At 40.7% G+C, this 16,780-nt stretch overlaps 1 protein-coding gene across 1 annotated transcript; it reads right to left on the reverse strand.

Annotated features, from left to right (window-relative positions):
• Positions 1-543: 543 nt before the first annotated feature.
• Positions 544-15,928, reverse strand: cygb2 (cytoglobin 2). The gene is made up of 3 exons (XM_036570156.1): positions 15,586-15,928; positions 1,971-2,202; positions 544-978 (listed from the first exon to the last, which is right to left on the reverse strand). Exons 1-3 carry the CDS (start codon positions 15,726-15,728, stop codon positions 814-816), a joined length of 540 nt encoding a protein of 179 aa, XP_036426049.1. The 5' UTR covers positions 15,729-15,928; the 3' UTR covers positions 544-813.
• Between the last annotated feature and the right edge of the window lie 852 nt (positions 15,929-16,780).

Consider the following 16,780-nt stretch of genomic DNA (forward strand, 5'->3'; position numbering starts at 1 on the left):
TTCTATTCTGAGAATATACTTGGTACAGACTTCGCTATAAAGTGAGACCAGCTAGTTAGGAAGCTAACGCTACTAGCGTAAATGCTAGTGTAATAATGCTAGCCTCCACAGAAGGAGTGTTTTTGCTATTGTCTTCACACTTGACAGAGAGCCTGCATGTGATTCTGGGTAATTGTAGACATTTGTGTAAGCTTACTAATAGATAGACAACATTTCAGTTCACACAAAAAATGAAGGTTTGATTTACTTTACAAGAGTCTGTGTTGAAATGTTATATGCTCACAGAACAGTTCAGTATATCAGTATGTTGTTTCATGTCAGTACAACCTAGTGTTGCCAATATGTTAAGCTCTTTAGCAAAACACTTTAGACTTGTGCTACAGTGGCACTAAATGACCAAAAAGACAATTTAATCATTCATCGCTGTTATTATAAGGGTTCCAGCTGTTTCTCAAGCAGGTGTAAAATGAACTAAAAGTAAAACTTTACGTTCTGTTGGTTCCCAGTTCTTGTTTTTAAATGTGCAGTGGAAAAATGTCCTGTGTAATACCTGTGGGAACTCTGAAATCTCACATTTTTATGTTTAATTGCAGGAAAACCAGGGTACAAAAAGTGAAAAACAAACAAAAACAGTGAATTAATAGTTTCCAGAAGATTACTCCATCCTTCTTATTCATCCAAACCATCCATCCATCCATCTCCTGCCCCTCTCCATTTCATTCAGTCCCTCGGCTAGTCAATCGAGTGTTAAAACCAGTCTGTGAGTGTATATGTGTTTAGTGTATGTATGTATATGTGTGTTGAGAGATGGTCTCAGACGGCTGAGCTGGAGAGCTTCACCCAGCCCACCTCTTGGTAGGCCCCAGTGATGTGCCAGTAGAGCACCGCCATCAGTTTGGTCCAGGCCGTCTGCACCTCGGGGGTGAAGCACTCGCCAAAATCGTCAGCCAGCACCTCCAAAATCACCCCACTCAGGATCTGGGGAGAACATTTTAAGCATTTACAGCAAACCTGCACATGCAGTTTGCCCACCTCAAAGCAATAGTTTGGAGAAAATAAAATATATAGTTTTTTTTTAATCCTAGTCTAGTTAATTGGACATTTTTGGTGCCTAAAGTTTGCTTTCTTTAATGTTGCACTGGAGCTATGAGGCTTAAAATAGTAGAATATACCCTACCAATTAGCACTGTACCACATACATACATAAATCATCACAAACTTGCCTCAAACCATATCAAGTTGTTAAAGGGGTCAAAAACTTACTTGCATTGAATACATCACTTGGTATGTTGCGTGTAATTTTCTGTAGTGCTCATCAGTTTGACAGAACTCACCATTTTTTCCCATTTTTGTCCATCAGTATTCTCTCACTACAATACCCAGCATGCATTACATAAATACAAATACTGCTGCCCACTGATCTAGATCCTAAAAAATACATCGGTGCTGCTAGCACTAATGTCAACCGGTCATCAAACTGTCTCCTTTGTTGAAGGAATAATTCAGCTGAAAAATTAGCCAGCTAGCAAAACCAATTTTAAGCAGCTGTGTCCAACTATCTACCTGAAAGCACTTGTAGTTTTTCAAAATTTACTTCCACCTTCAAGATACATCATCGGAAAGGGAGTTTTCCTATTTGTTTAACCAGGAAATCTCACACTTTAGAGACTACTGTGGAACTGCCGTAAGAGGCAAAATGGTATATTTACAACAAATTAAATAGTCTATAATAGGCTTCATTATGTGGTTTCTGACACTGTATGACACACTCTAATCTATAAAAATGGTCAAAAGTGCATACAAAATTAAAGCTTCAAGCTAGCTACTACTGTTTTTAGCTACACCACATACTTTTGTCCATTTTTACATATATTCTAATTGGTGGGGTATAAGCTTCCTTTACTGATTGGCTACATCTGAGGTAAAGAGGATAGTTCACTGAACTACCACTTTAAGCTGCCATCTTTTACCTTGAAGTACATAGGCTCCACTTTGTGCTTGAGTGCATGGGCCTTGCCAACCAGTGCCAGCACAGATGACACCTTCTCTGGATCATGGAGGTTCTCCACCACCGAGTTGATGGCATTCATGACTCGGCAGGCATGCTTCCTTAGCTGGGTGCTTCTCTCCATTTCCTCAGGGTCCTCCATGTCCTGGAACTGACTGAAGTACTGCTTCGCTGAGGGGAAGTTTACAAAGAACCTGGAGAATACAAGAGAAGAAACGATTAAAAATTGGCCGCAACTGTTTTTTACTAGCTTTGTAGAAATGAGGGAGAGTCAAGACTTTGTTGCCAAAGTAGTAGTACAGTCCTGAATGTGTCTATTCATGGGCCTGTTCAGCCTGGATTAGTTTAATCTGCAGAGTGATTACAACCAGATCTGCATTTGCAGTATGAATCTGCAGTGTGTGAAGTTTTCACAGTCTGACAGTAATAACTATGGAGTGATTTTAATCCAGTATGAATCTGCAGTGTGTAGTTTTTACAGTCTGACAGTAATAACTGTGGAGTGATTTTAATCCAGTATGAATCTCCCAGTCTGACAGCAATAATTGTGGAATGGTTTTAATCCAGTATCAATCTACAGTGTATGTAGTTCTTACAGTCTGACAGTAATAATTGCGGAGTGATTTTAATCCAGTATGAATCTGCAGTGTGTGTAGTTTTTACAGTCTGACAGTAATAATTATGGAGTGATTTTAATCCAGTATGAATCTGCAGTGTGTGTAGTTTTACAGTTTGACAATAATAATTATGGAGTGATTTTAATCCAGTATGAATCTGCAGTGTGAGAGTAATTGTTGTGGTGCTTTTAACCCAGTATAAATCTACAGTGTGTTGTTTTCACTGACTGACAGTAATAAATATAGAGTGAAGGATCTTCTGTAATTGACTGAGTTCCCACAGTAATAGCCGTTCTGTTCCAGTCCCCCTCACGCTAATGGAATAACAAAACCTGCTAATAGGCCTGGCCATGTGCCATGTTGTTATTGTTAGTGAGTGTACTGTGGCACAAAGCTGATGTGAACATCTTGGCTACAACCTTTCAGTCTGGGCTGTCTGTGGCTCAATACTTTATTCCGAAATAATCAGTCAATCAAATCCCACATAACCTTTCCAGCTCCTGCTACAATAAACAATATGGAAAAACAACCTGTGCATGACAAAACGAGAAGTGCAAAACCAGAATACATTATTATTACGAGCTGTAAAAATGACTGAAGATAGACTGTAAACTAATACTAACTGCTGCTGTCTGAGTTGAAAATTGCAGTCAGGTCCACCAGGGATATGCTGTCCAAAAAAATATGTATCTATTTTTATTTTTCTGCATTATTTTGGACAGCAGCTGCCCTTTATATTGTGTTAAAATTTCATGATGAATGGACCAACAGAAATATTTCTTGATTTCTTGGGATATAACCTCTTTACATTAACTTACATTAAAAGTTAAAAACATTTCTGCCTTCTTCTGTAAAGTTACTGTTTTTTAGATATATGTTTTTTATTGGACAGTGATGATATGCAGCGCAGCGTAATTGGGATTGAAGAAAGAAGGCAGCAGAAAGGAAGACCACTCAGGGAGAAAAAGTATGTGCATGTATTAGAGGGAGAGCGAAAGAGATGGAGAGCGATATAAGGAGAGTAAGAAAGAGAGAAGGAGGGATAAAGAGAGGGAGAGTGCGAGGGAATTTGACTGCAGTACAGCTTCGAGCTGGATGATTGCACTGCAATGCTGAAGTGGTTCGGATACTCCGACGAGAGGGATGTCATTAAGTCACAGCAGGGAAAATGAGAGGCAGGTGCAGAGAGACAGAGAGACAGAAAGAGAGAGAGAGAGAGAGAGAGAGAGACTGCCAATATTTCACTCAGTGTGTCTCTGCCTGCCAGAATGCCTCGGTGTTGATTATGAACATCCCATAATAAACAAGCAGAGCGGGAACTGGACTAATACAGCACAAATTGTGTAACCCTGTTTCTACTTGAGATTCAGCACCACACATTCTGCTTGAAGCTCTCTGTGCTCGCCGTCGCTCCTGTAAGAAATAATTGAACAATGTAGACGCATTCACTTTCTTCAGCACGCTGACTGTGGCCGACGTCGAGAAGCTAATTAATACACTTTTATCAAATGGAAACACCAGGCAGGAAGCACACATCCACGTCAGCCGGCTATTAGGCTACGTTACATTAACAACGGCTTTTGAAGATTGATTTTCTCCGTATTACTAACTTACAGGATTGAATGCTTCAGTGGTTTACGTGAAAGACTCTTTGACAAAAGAAATCCAGGAGGAATGTATATGTTTATACAAATCGTGCCAATAGTAAAGCCTTTCAAACCGTCCACCGCAAATGGAGTTTACGGGAACCCTGGACTGACCTTCCTTGTGAATGAGTGTTTATGTAGGAAGCTATTTTAAGGACGATCTAAACCTGCCCCCTCTTTAGGAATCTTAATAGATAAGACTGTCACGGCCTACAGCCAGGACTCAGATGTATTTCTTCGCCTCAATTCCCTTAAAGTCATCTACGCTGCACCAGGATCAGAAGGGCCCATATCATGGAAAACCAATTTTTCCTCTGTCCAGTCCATACAGTCCAAATATGGAAATTTGGCTGCCTGTTTTGAATTTATTGTTTTTGTAATGCATAAAAAACCCAAGTAATGTACATATATATGCCTATTTGTCCTACATCAGTTCAGCCCTGCCTTTCACACTGAAGTTATAAGAAGTGTTCCAGCCTGGATTGGTTTTGAATGAGGGCAGTGATTCAGAACAGAGCTCATTTACATACTTACATACAGTTGGATTCAAAAGTTTGAACAGTCAATCAAAATTACATGTTGTGTTGATTTGATGTGGAGTGATTTTAATCCGGTATGAGTTTGTGGCGTGTCTAGTTTTACTTTTTTAATATGGCCCCTTTGACACCCTACTTTAAGCCAAAATTAGGCCAGTTTTCCATGAATCTCAATGATGTATTCTTAAACTCTTGACGAAACCCAAAAACCAGTTCTATTTAAAGGCTGAAGTGTGAAAAAGCATGACATTACCAATAAGGCATGACAGTTCCAGCTCCTCTCCTATTAGCCATTACTGTAATGGAGGAGGTTACAAGAAACACCAACTCTGTAAACAAAAAGAATGTCTACTTAAGTGCTCGCTGTTTTGTTGAGTAAAACAATATGCTGCTGAGGCATTCCTCATACGTTCGCTTGGCCTAATTTAACTTGCCTGAGTATTGTTTTACTTGATCCAGACAAAGCGGGAGGCGTTTTGCTCGTTTGTTAGCTTTACCCTCTGGCACTAGTGCCGAATTGCTCCCTTGATGCTGCGGCTGGCTCTGAAATGGAACGGCAGCTCTTGGCTGGCCATGCATAGTTTCTCCAGCTGTCTCTGTGCTCTCTCAGAAACACAGCGGAGAAGCCCAGTGGTTGTGTATTCAAGAATTGGCACAAAGAAGGCTTGCAGCTCAGCGAGATAAGCTTGAATGAGGCTAGCGAGTTTAGCAGCTTAGTGGTTGAAATTTCAATATGTTTACTTGCTCTGAAAACTGTGGGTCAAACAATTTTGTAATAGTCGGGGGTCCAAATGTTGCTTTTTTTAGTTTTGCGCTGGAGCTACAAAGCTAACAATGCTAACGCTAGATGTCAAGCCATCCTTTTCAACATTTTCTGTAAATACATCCCCAAAACTTCTCTCAACCAGCTCAAATTGCATTGAGGTCTTCATTAAGGTTGCGCAGACTTGTCTGAAGTTTTGGTGTAATCGGTCATGTATCAGTCATGTATAACAGATGTCATTTGTAACCAAGTGTAGCTAATCGAAAATTCTGGTTTTGAAATATTGAGCATTTTATTAAAGTACATTTCTGTTGTGGCTTAAAACAGCTTTCTCTGCTTTTATTTTCAAGTTTGAAAAGGGAATTATATTTCTGGGCAAGTTCTGCTGCTGAAAGACGACGCTTGTGTTCACTTTGCCCCTTGCCCCTCTAAGGGTTCATTTGACACCCTTCACTTGAGCTAATAAACGGGGAAATGATGAGGCCAAGTGGTCGAGGGCTTGTTAAAACCAGTGTTGAAACAGGCAGCTAGTGTGACTATGGCTTAAGTCATACTGTGTTCCAAACTACACTGACAAGTCTGTGCAATCTTAATGATTGATTAATTGACTGTTTGTGAGCAAAGTTAGCCTTCTGTTTAAAACTACAGGAGCAAAATTTGGACACCAAACATGCCTTGGCTGATCGACTACATCTGGGGTAGGCAGAAAACTGTGTAAATTAGATTTTTTGCTGAACAATGTTCCTGCAGCTATTACTTCTCTGAGGTTGCTAAAAATACTTATAAGTGTATTAGGTGAAGTGTGGGCTGAATCTGCCTCCCATTTTAAGTCAAATAAGTCACCATGACGAAACTCCTGAGCCAAAGTTAAGTGATGAACTTCATCCCTACTGGTGACGTACTGTTGGGTTAAAAATATGCTTGCGAAATTTTAGAAAACTTGATGGTCCTTTCAGTTAAGGTCTTATTACTCAAGCTATCATATTACAGAATATGTGCTAGGAATGGAAGAGTTTACCCTTGCGGCTATGAATGCTTCACCTCCTGAATCTAAATTACTTCATACTGCAGAGTCAATGAGGCTTTTTAATCAGTCCCTAGTTAGTCATGAGGACAAGACTTCAGGATATTTTTGTTAAGGGTTTTTCAGTGTCCAAGCGCACCCCTTGACCTTATAACAGAGCTTCATTGGAAAACTGGGCAATGGAATATCCTCAGAAGAGGTTTTTGGGAACATTTCACAATCACTGAAGGCTTGAGATGGAGTTTTGTACAGAACAGAAGACATCAAGAAGATCTACAAAGACACGTAAACATGCTTAGCTATTCTACATTTTCATGCAGGCCTACTCAACTACATCAAACAGAAGAGGATAAATAGCCTGTGGCAGCTCACAGATATCAAAACCTTAACTGATAAGCTAAATAAAATGAGATGTTGTTGCTGTCAATGCCCCAAGTCTGTGAAGGTCAGGGTTTTTGACCTTTAGAAAAGTGCCATATGGGTTGGCGGACGCCTTTGGTGGTCTAATTGCATTTGTACGGCTTGATGATATTGTCGGAGGCAACTGTCAGTCCAGTCACTTGGATAACACACCATGTATTCTTACATCTACATCTTTACGGTTGCAAATCTTTTGTTTTTCGACTGGTTTTAAGAAGAATTTGGGTACTTGCATGAGGAGCAGGATGCTCCAAATTCTCTACAAGGTGATAAAATGGTTTGCAATTGCAAAGTGAGCAACTAGGGAGTTCGGGAGTGTTTTTCAGAATTTAGCCATTGATCATGAAACAATCATGGAAATACCTTGATGCCATCTGCCAGGTCTCGAGGAGATTTATGGCCCACTAGAATTTAGTCTCAAACCTTCTCTAACATACAGTCAGTTCCATAATTGTTAACCTTTAACTGATTTAAATTTAGTCCAAGAAAAAAAATCTTTTATCAAAAAAGAAATTTAATTACTGCCACCTCTAGAATTTCTTATGAATAAAACATAACTGAAGCGTGTTCCCATTTATATTTCACTCTTTTTTAAGTTCACCCAAGTGTTCAGGAACTCGTAAGTAGCAATCCATGACTTTCTTTTCCACTGGGGTTTAAATCTGAAGATGAATTCCCTTCATTCATCAACAGAGGGAAGATTAGAGAATATGCAAATGAAAAGAGACAAAAGACCTTCATAAATCAGGCAGTGGCTATAAAACTTAGTCACAAGCTTGAAAAAAGGCTCACATCCACTGTTAGGGCAGTAATTAAGAAGTTTAAATCAACCGGAGCTGCAGTGAATCTGCTTAAAACAGGATGCAAGTGTATTTCGCCCCACACACAGTGAGGAGGACGATTAGAGGGGCAAAAAAATCCACAATTGGAGATTTGCAGAAGATGCTATTTAGCATTGTGGGGTCACCAAGGCTCAATCCCATTTAACCCCTTGCCCTTACCACTATGATTTGTAGGTTCACACCGAGAGGTAAGGTGTCACGATTTTTGAGGCAGAGGGGTAGGGCGAAGTGTAAGGGCTACATGGACTACCTTTTTCAGAGGTACACTCCAAACAGAGTGTTATGAGAAAAAAGAGTGAGCAAGTGGCCAAAGAAACTCACAAATTTTCTCCATTAAAAAATTACAATAACCATTGTATTATCTTAGTTTCAATGCATTATGGTCTGTTTCTTCATAACAAGCATAAAAAAATCGCTAGTAGTTTGCTGATGTCTCGGTAGCTAGCTAGCTAAATTTCCCATTCCACCTTATAAAGGTGCAGCAGTTACATTCAGGTTCCTCAGGTATCACAACTGCTGCTCCATTTAAGGTGGAACGGGAAAATATAAACAAGAAGCTGGCAAATAGCTGAGTTCAGCTTCATATCACCGAAGAATTAGGGGTGGGCAATAATAAATAATTGTTGCATCCCCCCTCTTTGAAGACATATGATTCCCTATATTTAATTAAAGCCCAGCAGTAAACTTTACCCTCCTCTGCTATCATTGCAAACTGGTAGGGTTGCCTCCAGAGCAGCGCTAGTAGCCTGTCAATGAAGTAATGTTCTTTTTTTATTTCAGGGTCCCATTTCATAGAGGAAGATTTTAACCACCACCTTTTGTAACTCACTTCCAAGGGGCAAGGTGACCTCGAAAACAAGGTGTAGGGGTACAAATAAGAAATGGGATTGGGCCCAGACTCCACCTCCATGACAAAAAAACTATTTGGTGAAATTCTCTTCCATTTAGGCAAACATCTAGAGTTCAGTAGACGCTACTGGAACTGTTACAGGAACCAGGTTCTGTGGTCAGATGAGACAAACATCAAGCTTTAGGATGGCATCATGGACCAGGAGATTTTCAGAGAAAAGCTAAAACTGTGTTGTGACTGGATCTTCTAGCAGGACAATGATCCAAAACGTATGGCCGCACTAAAATGATTCAGTGACCACAGAATCAAGCTTTTGCCATGGCCAACCTGTTGGGTGAGCAGAAGTGGAGAGTGCAAAGGAGAAGACCTAGGATGCTGGAGAAGATTCTGTTTGAGGCGCAGTCTCAGATTCCTTGGTCTGTATTCCTCTCATCAGGCATTATAGCAGAAGTCTCACTGCTGTTATGTTGGCAAAGGAAGGTATCTTTTTTGATAAGTTTTCTCATACTAAATTTAGATTTGTCTCATATTTTGTGTGAAATTGAGCTAATTAAGGACAAAGACATTTTTAATTACTTTTTTTACCCATCTATACCACAGGTGCTAGCAATTATGAGCTGACTGTACCTGATCCAGATGAACAAGATCTTCAGCAGCAGCCATATGAGATTAGGAACAAACCTCTGCAGGAGAAGAAGTGGTCTGACATCAGGAGATCACTTAGTGGGACGATGCCCCACCACCCAATCATCATGCCCCACTAAACCTACTATTTTATACATAGTGGCAAACAGCAAAGACAAAGTAAAACTAAACTTTGTGTCTGCTGTGTCAATGTAGCCGTTTAAAAATCAACTTTTAAATTGACTGCTTCCATTAGTTTGTTCTGTCTGTATTTTAGGAATGCGCTGTATGTTGCGGGAAGATAAATCAGCCGACAGATTTTCTAAACAATGACTTGCTGTAAATGTGGGTCTCCTGTTGTGGGAATGTGCTGAATGTGTGACTTCTTTGGACAGACCTACCACAGATTTTTTGCCCCTTAGCTGTCCAGTTCCTGCTGTGTGGATGCACTGCTGTCCATCCTACCTACCCCACTGGCCCTCTGTGCTTTTCAGATGCTCCACTCATGATATGTCTCTGGTGCCAGGATTGAGCAGAAGTGGGCAAAGCAAATTTCTTTTAATCATGAAAAATGCAAATTCTCATCGGTGTTCATCAGTCCAGGCAAAGCCAAGCTTCGGCTAAGAGACGTGCTAGATCTCAACACCTCCGCGCTCAAGGGAGACCCACATCTGAGCAGTCGTTCAGCTCAGAGCTGCCCATATATGATGCCAAGAGAGACCACACACGCGCACGCATTACGGGGGCACACTAACACTACGGCAGATCAAAACACTTCGGATGGTGCCAGCGTAGACTGCTGCCATCCTCAGATAAGACACGCACAGACAGACGCACACGCACTGCGTAGAGAATGGAGGGATTTGCTTATCACCTCTAACCCAAAATCACATCATTGTTCCTGACAGTTGTCCTGGCAACCCAAGGAATTCTATTTTAATAAGTCCCCTGGGTTTCACTCATTTAGAGCTGATCTGTATGTGCACGTCCAGTGAATTCATAACCCTGCAGACCTCCATATATTATTCCAGATGACCTGTTTGTTGTTTATCATGTTCTCCAATGTAGAAAAGCTTCATAAATGTAAAATACGCCTTGCATGTGTGATATTCTTTCTTTTATGTTGTCTTGTATTAAAAATAAAGCCACTTTCTTATTGCATCCTAAGACTTGGGCCCAATCCCATTTCTTTTTTTTACCCCTACCTCTTGTTTTTGAGTGTCACCTTGCCCCCTAAAACTGAGTTACAAGGGGTAGTGGTTAATATCTTTCCTATGGAATGGGACCCTCCAATAAAAAAGAACATCACTTCATTAACAGGTTACTAGCGCTGCTCTATAGGCGACCCTGCCAGTCTGCAGTGATAGCAGAGGAGGGTGAAGTTTAGCAACCTCACTGCTGGGCTTTGGTTACATTTACGGATATGACAATTATTTATTATCACCCACCCCTAATTCTTCAGTGATATGAAGCTGAAGTCAGCTATTTGCCAACTTCTCGTTTGAATTTTTCCGTTCCACCTTAAAGGTTGCAGCAGTTACATTCTGGTGCCTCAAGTGTCAGTACTGCTGGGCTATTTAAGGTGGAAGCTAGCTAGACATCAATACACTACTAGCGATTTCTTATGCTTGTTATGTCGAAAATGACCATAATACATTGAAACGACATTAAAAGATAATACGATGGTTATCACAATTTTTTAAGAGAGAAAATACTCACATTTGTGTGTTTCTTCGAATGCTTGCGCAGCCATCTTGCTGGTTTTTTTGTTTTTCTCATAACACTCTGTTTGGAGTGTGTCTCTGAAAAACCTCTGTTTAGAGGGCCCTAACACTTCACCCTACCCCTCTGTCTCGACAAAAATCGGGACACCCTATGCCCTAGACATGAACACGCACAACGGAGTGGTAGGGTTAAGTGCTAGAAGCGAGGGGTGAATGGGATTGGGCCTTAGTATGCAGTAGCCACAGTCTCTGATGCTCTGCCCACATGTAGACAGAGCATCTGATATCTTTTGCACATTGGTCACAACCATCAGAATTTTGTCAGCCGCATTCTGATTGGCTATATGGACAAGTAGTTGCCCGAACCACAGACCGAACCTTTAGAGTGAGATAGTCACTGGATTACATCTGCATTACAGTTTAGAAGTTTTTCAAGAGTTTTCTTTGAAGCATTTAATAGCTTTTAAAGGAGATTTGCTCACAAGTTTGCAGACAAACCTGTTTCCTGTGGGTTTGTTTTTGTTACAGCTCCCCCCTACAGGTCATGCTAAAACAGCAGTCTGTGATTGGTTATTTTGCGTGACAGTCAAACTGCCCATTCCAGCCAAAGTGGACAGCTCTTGGTCAAGTCAAGGTGCAAAATGTGCCACACTCTCTGACGATCGCAGGTTTGCAGGTTTGCAAGACTAATTATGCAACAACTACATGGAAAGCCAGTGGCTCCTGTGCAAGTTTGTTTGTTACAAACAAGACAATTTGTTAAAAAACTACACGATTAGCTTGCATAGCTTCTGCCCTGTGATTAGCTGATTTACTGACATAAATGATCCAACTCTGAACTGTAAGGGTATTTAATACAACAAGTTGGCCTAAATTAGCTCTATTTTCAGAAGAATGATTACAAGTATTTAAGCAAAATTGTTTGATTTGCAAGGATGTGCAAAGTCTAATCATAATCCTTTGTGATACGTTTATTTTAGAGACTTAAATCACAATTATTGCTGTCAAAACAAAATGCTGTATCTCCAAAATGGTCAGTTCACAGGAGAAGGAAAAAATCTTATTAACTTATAATAGAAGTTAATGTAATGTTTTTGTCTGAGCAATTGTGGACCATCTGTGCTGATCCATTCATTATGAAATCTTCACACAAATTAAAGGGCAGCTGGTGTTTGCAAATTATGCAAAAAAGCAAACAACAACAAAAATAGAGATACACATGATGAACTGTGTGGTCTTCCTGCTTCCTTAAAGAGTCCCTATCAATTTTCCTCACCAGTTTGATGTAGTATATAAACACTGTAAAAGTTTCAAAGTGTACTGTCCACTCCTCAGTCCATACAGACCACATATGGGAGCTAATCTGCAAAAAAAAAGCCCATTTTCAGTTCACTGCTTTTTGTGATGTCATGAACACCAGCACATTTACATGTATTCAGCCTACAGCAGTTTAGCTCCACCCACTCACACTGAAGTTATAAGGAGTGTTGCAGCCTGGACTACTAACAAAAACAGCACATTGCATAAGACATTGGAAAATGGTCAGGTAAAAATGTAACTCGTGTTATGTAAAATCAAAAATGTAGGTTATGTGCTCTTCAAACTTCACTATCATCTCATCTTTATAGTCTCACTTCTCAACACATGGAGCGATTTCTAACACTTTACGTTTTTCTCACTTCTGTACAGTCTGTTTCTGTTCAGTCAGACTGGTGGAGCTTTTCTCACACCTCTTTGGTGATTCTTAGTTGGAGCTGCTGGAATGGAGTTGGTAGGACGTGTCCTTCCTGTACCTGTGCTGCTGTATTCAATCAGGTGAGTGTTAAAAATAGTGCGAGACACAATGCAGTTTTGGCGCGCACACCGAGCGTGGCGAAAAAGCTCTTGAGAGCTGAGAGAAAAATGTGCGATGGCACTTCCTTCCTTCCCGGGCAGCGTTCCACCCTCACCCCTGACTAGACTATTTCAGGAGGCTGCACTGTGAGGAAATAACGGCCAGGAGAAACGCTTGCTGCAGACGGCAGGAGTGAGACAGAGTCTGTTCATCAGTGCTTTTCAGTGGTGTGAGTGTGAGTGCGCTCTCCTTTAATGTGTTTCTTTATGTACCTGTGTTCAGGTTATAGTAAGGTTGTGTATATCAGTACTCCAAAGTACGCACCATGCCTGGCTTGTGTTCTCCTGCAATCAACCAAAGATATCAAAAAATGATATCTTAGCAAGTGAAATCATGTCTAATATAAATGTGAATAAGATTGTTGTCAGAATATTTTAAGATATTTCTAGAAAATTTATTCCTATTTAACTTGTTTTAAAGGGACCATCTCAAACATTTTTTTACATTTCATTTACCATCTTGAGGCAATAATTCATAACTCATTTTTACATCACCGTTTTCTAACCTCTCTTTATCTCTCAGATGAAAACAGACTGTTTTTGTTACTATGCCTTTAAGACTGGCATATGTGATCTCTGGCCACTGGGGTGGTACCCCCTAGGGTACATCTCAGTACCTTTAGTCAGGGAACATAACTGTATCATAATCCACTGAAATTATATTTTCTAAGTTGTATTGACTCCACGCTCCCCGTCTCGTCTCCAGGCTTTTTATTTTATCGTTCTGTTTTAAAACGTTAGGTTATGAAAAGGCACAAATACGTACTTTTCACCTGGAAAAACTTATTTAAGGTGCACAATTGTTGAACCTTTGAGGGATCATTTACATTGTTTGTACTTTGATAGACGAAAAATGTACCTGCATAGAACCTTTATTTCTAACAGTGTATATGGACTGGGGAGTGAGTAGCTTAGCAGTGGTCACAGGCTACATCAAAATCTTTTATTTCGACAAGTTTGGTTTTCTGTGATTTGGGCCTTTTAAATAATTTTATCTAGAAAAATGTGTTTTATTCTATTGCTTGTTTCAAGACACAATGCAGATAAATTTCGTTTCAATAAAATAAGACCTGGATAAAATTACTTACAACACATCTAGACGTAAGTTAAATAGTCTTACAATATTCTAACAACAGTCTCATAATGGGAAATATTACATATGTATGCTAGATATGATGAAATATAATGATAAATTCCATCCATTTTTCAAAATGTCTGAATTATAAAATCAATTAGGTGCAAAGTCATTCAGAGTGGTTTGGTGTGAAATGCTCCGTTCTAGAAAAACTTACCGCGTCAGAATTGTTCAGAGTGGGGATGATAGGAACCAGACGTCCACCTCTAAAAGCTCCCTCACAGAAGGTTATTACATGAAATGGTTATGAATACGCTAATGCCTGAGACACCATTTTATGATAGTTTCGTGAACTTTTTTTTTTAGATTTATTGCTGTTTTACCATTATAAATGTTACATATCACTGCTGTTGGAACAAAACCTTGTATCTCCAAAATGCTAACTTTACAGGAGAAGGAAAAACACACTCAACTTTTAATGTAAGTCAATGGAACCAGACATTTTTCCGAGTCATTTTGGGCCATTTCTCTTGGTCCATTCCTCATGCAATTTACACACAATGTAAAGGGCGTCAGGCATTTTCAAATTATGTCACAAACTGAAAAATGAAAAAAACTCAAAAATCTACAACTCTGAATGGCTTTGTTCATATCTGGGTCTCAGAATTATGAAGAAATATAAAAAAATGATTTCACTTTCCAAGACAGTGTTTTTTTTTCCTTTCTGCAGTGCATTATACACATCGCTAGATTTGAGCAAAGTGAATAGGCATGCAGCTGCTGGAAGGCATTCAGTGATCAGAGAAAAGCATCTGCTTGAAAGTGTACAAAATTATCCTGGAAGTCCTTGGACAGAAAAGGATCTCTAATGAGAAATCATTTTCCCATTTCACTCACATCTTAAGTCTGTCGCTCACACAGAAAGTTAGAAAAGGAGAAATTAAGGTTTCAAGGTTGCTGCTGCACCTGATTTTAGCTACATGAGTCCATATTCAGAGATAACAGTGTGTCAAACAGTGTCAGAAACTACATAAGCAAGTCTATTAGGGATTGTTGAAGAACTCCACACAGTTTGAGGTGAGTGTGATCATTAAGGCACGATGCTAATTGGCAAAATATAAGCTTCCACATCTTGGGAATGACAATAGTCTACTAAAAATGGAAACCGTGGACACCAAATATATCTTAGCTGATCGTTGATGTTGGAACAAAACCTCGTATCTCTCACTTTATAAGAGAAACATCAGGTTTTAATGTGAGTTAATGTATGAAGATTTTATTTAGTCATTTTGGACCATTTGTATTGATCCATTTATTATAAAATCTTGTTATGATATAAATGGCAGCTGGCACTTTCGAATTATGAGGGAAAACAAACGACAAAACTACAGGGTTTCATTCTGACAGTGATGATATAAGGGGAATATTTTATGGCTGCTACTTTAAGTAGTCTTTAAAGAACTTCATCAAATTCAACCTCAAGCACCACATAACGCTTAACAACGAATGTAAACCAACAAAAAGAGATGATTTCAAAAAAGCGGGCGCAAAACACGTGCGTACCTGATGAGGATGGCCACGCCCACATCCTCACAGCTCTCGTAGACTCTTGCCCAGGTGTTCTGCACAATGTTGCGCTCCAGGTCGCTGAGCGGCTCAGCGCGCTCCCTCCGCTCCGGCTCTCCCACATCCCTCTCTTTCTCCATCCCGCAGGTGCACGGTGGGGAGCCCGGGCCCGAGCCGGGCGACGAGGGGCCGATCAGGGGCTGAGGGGGCGGAGAGGGGCGGCGCAGGAGCCGCAGGGGGCAGCAAGAGCGCAGGGCCACGGAGCAGAGAGAGCAGAGAGTGTCCAGCGTCCCTCTCACCCCTTGCCCCTCGCCACACCCTTGGGCAGGCAGGATGCCCTTGACTCCTTACACCTGTCTATACACAGGCGCCGTTTCCCTCTCTGTCTCTCTCTCTTTCCTTCTTCCTCGTCCTCTGCCGTGCACTGTGCGAGCACTGTGGTCTCTCTCTCGCTCTTCTCTCTCCCGCAGATGTTGTCGGCGCTCTGAAGTTGTGGCTGTGTGAGGCGCTGAGATACAGAGCGTGAGGAGGAGAGGGAGGGAGGAGAGTGGGTGTGCGATGGAGAGAGAGAGAGAGGGGGGAGTGAGAGATGGAGAGCAGGAGAAAGAGAGGCAGAAGGAAAGAGTTGAAGGAGGAGAGAGTGAAAGAGAGAAATGATGGAGAGAGAGAAATGGGGATGGGGGGAGAATTCCTGTGTTACCTAACAACCCTTTCCTCTCTGTTCTTTGTCAACATGAATGCTCTCTCGCTTTGTCTTTGTCACACGCGCTCTTCTGGGTAGCTGTAAATTACAGCTGTGTTTCTCCCTTCATGGAAAAAGTCACATAGACAAACAATGCAAGGACAAGCACATGCTTACTTGCTTGCTTAGGGTAGTCCACTGTGCCTGATGATGAACTGGTGGTCCATTTTCAATGTTTACCAAAAGGAAAAATGCTGTGATTTGTAATTATTTTAACCTCAGATTCCTTGGCCTTTGCTCAATTCCTGGGATGAACATATGAAATAACACATTTTCAGTGACTTCACTCTGTACACTCTGTACATTTATATTACACATGTGATGTTGGGGTGAACCTGCGGGGAATGAAAGTGTGGAGGTGCTGTGTCCTTCACTCTGTTCTCCTCTTACATGGCCTGCTGTTAGTGTGTAAGTGTTTGTATTTGTGTGTGTGTGTGTGTGTGTGTGAGG

Source organism: Colossoma macropomum, unplaced genomic scaffold (assembly GCF_904425465.1).
Source record: "Colossoma macropomum unplaced genomic scaffold, Colossoma_macropomum, whole genome shotgun sequence".
NCBI lineage: Eukaryota > Metazoa > Chordata > Actinopteri > Characiformes > Serrasalmidae > Colossoma > Colossoma macropomum.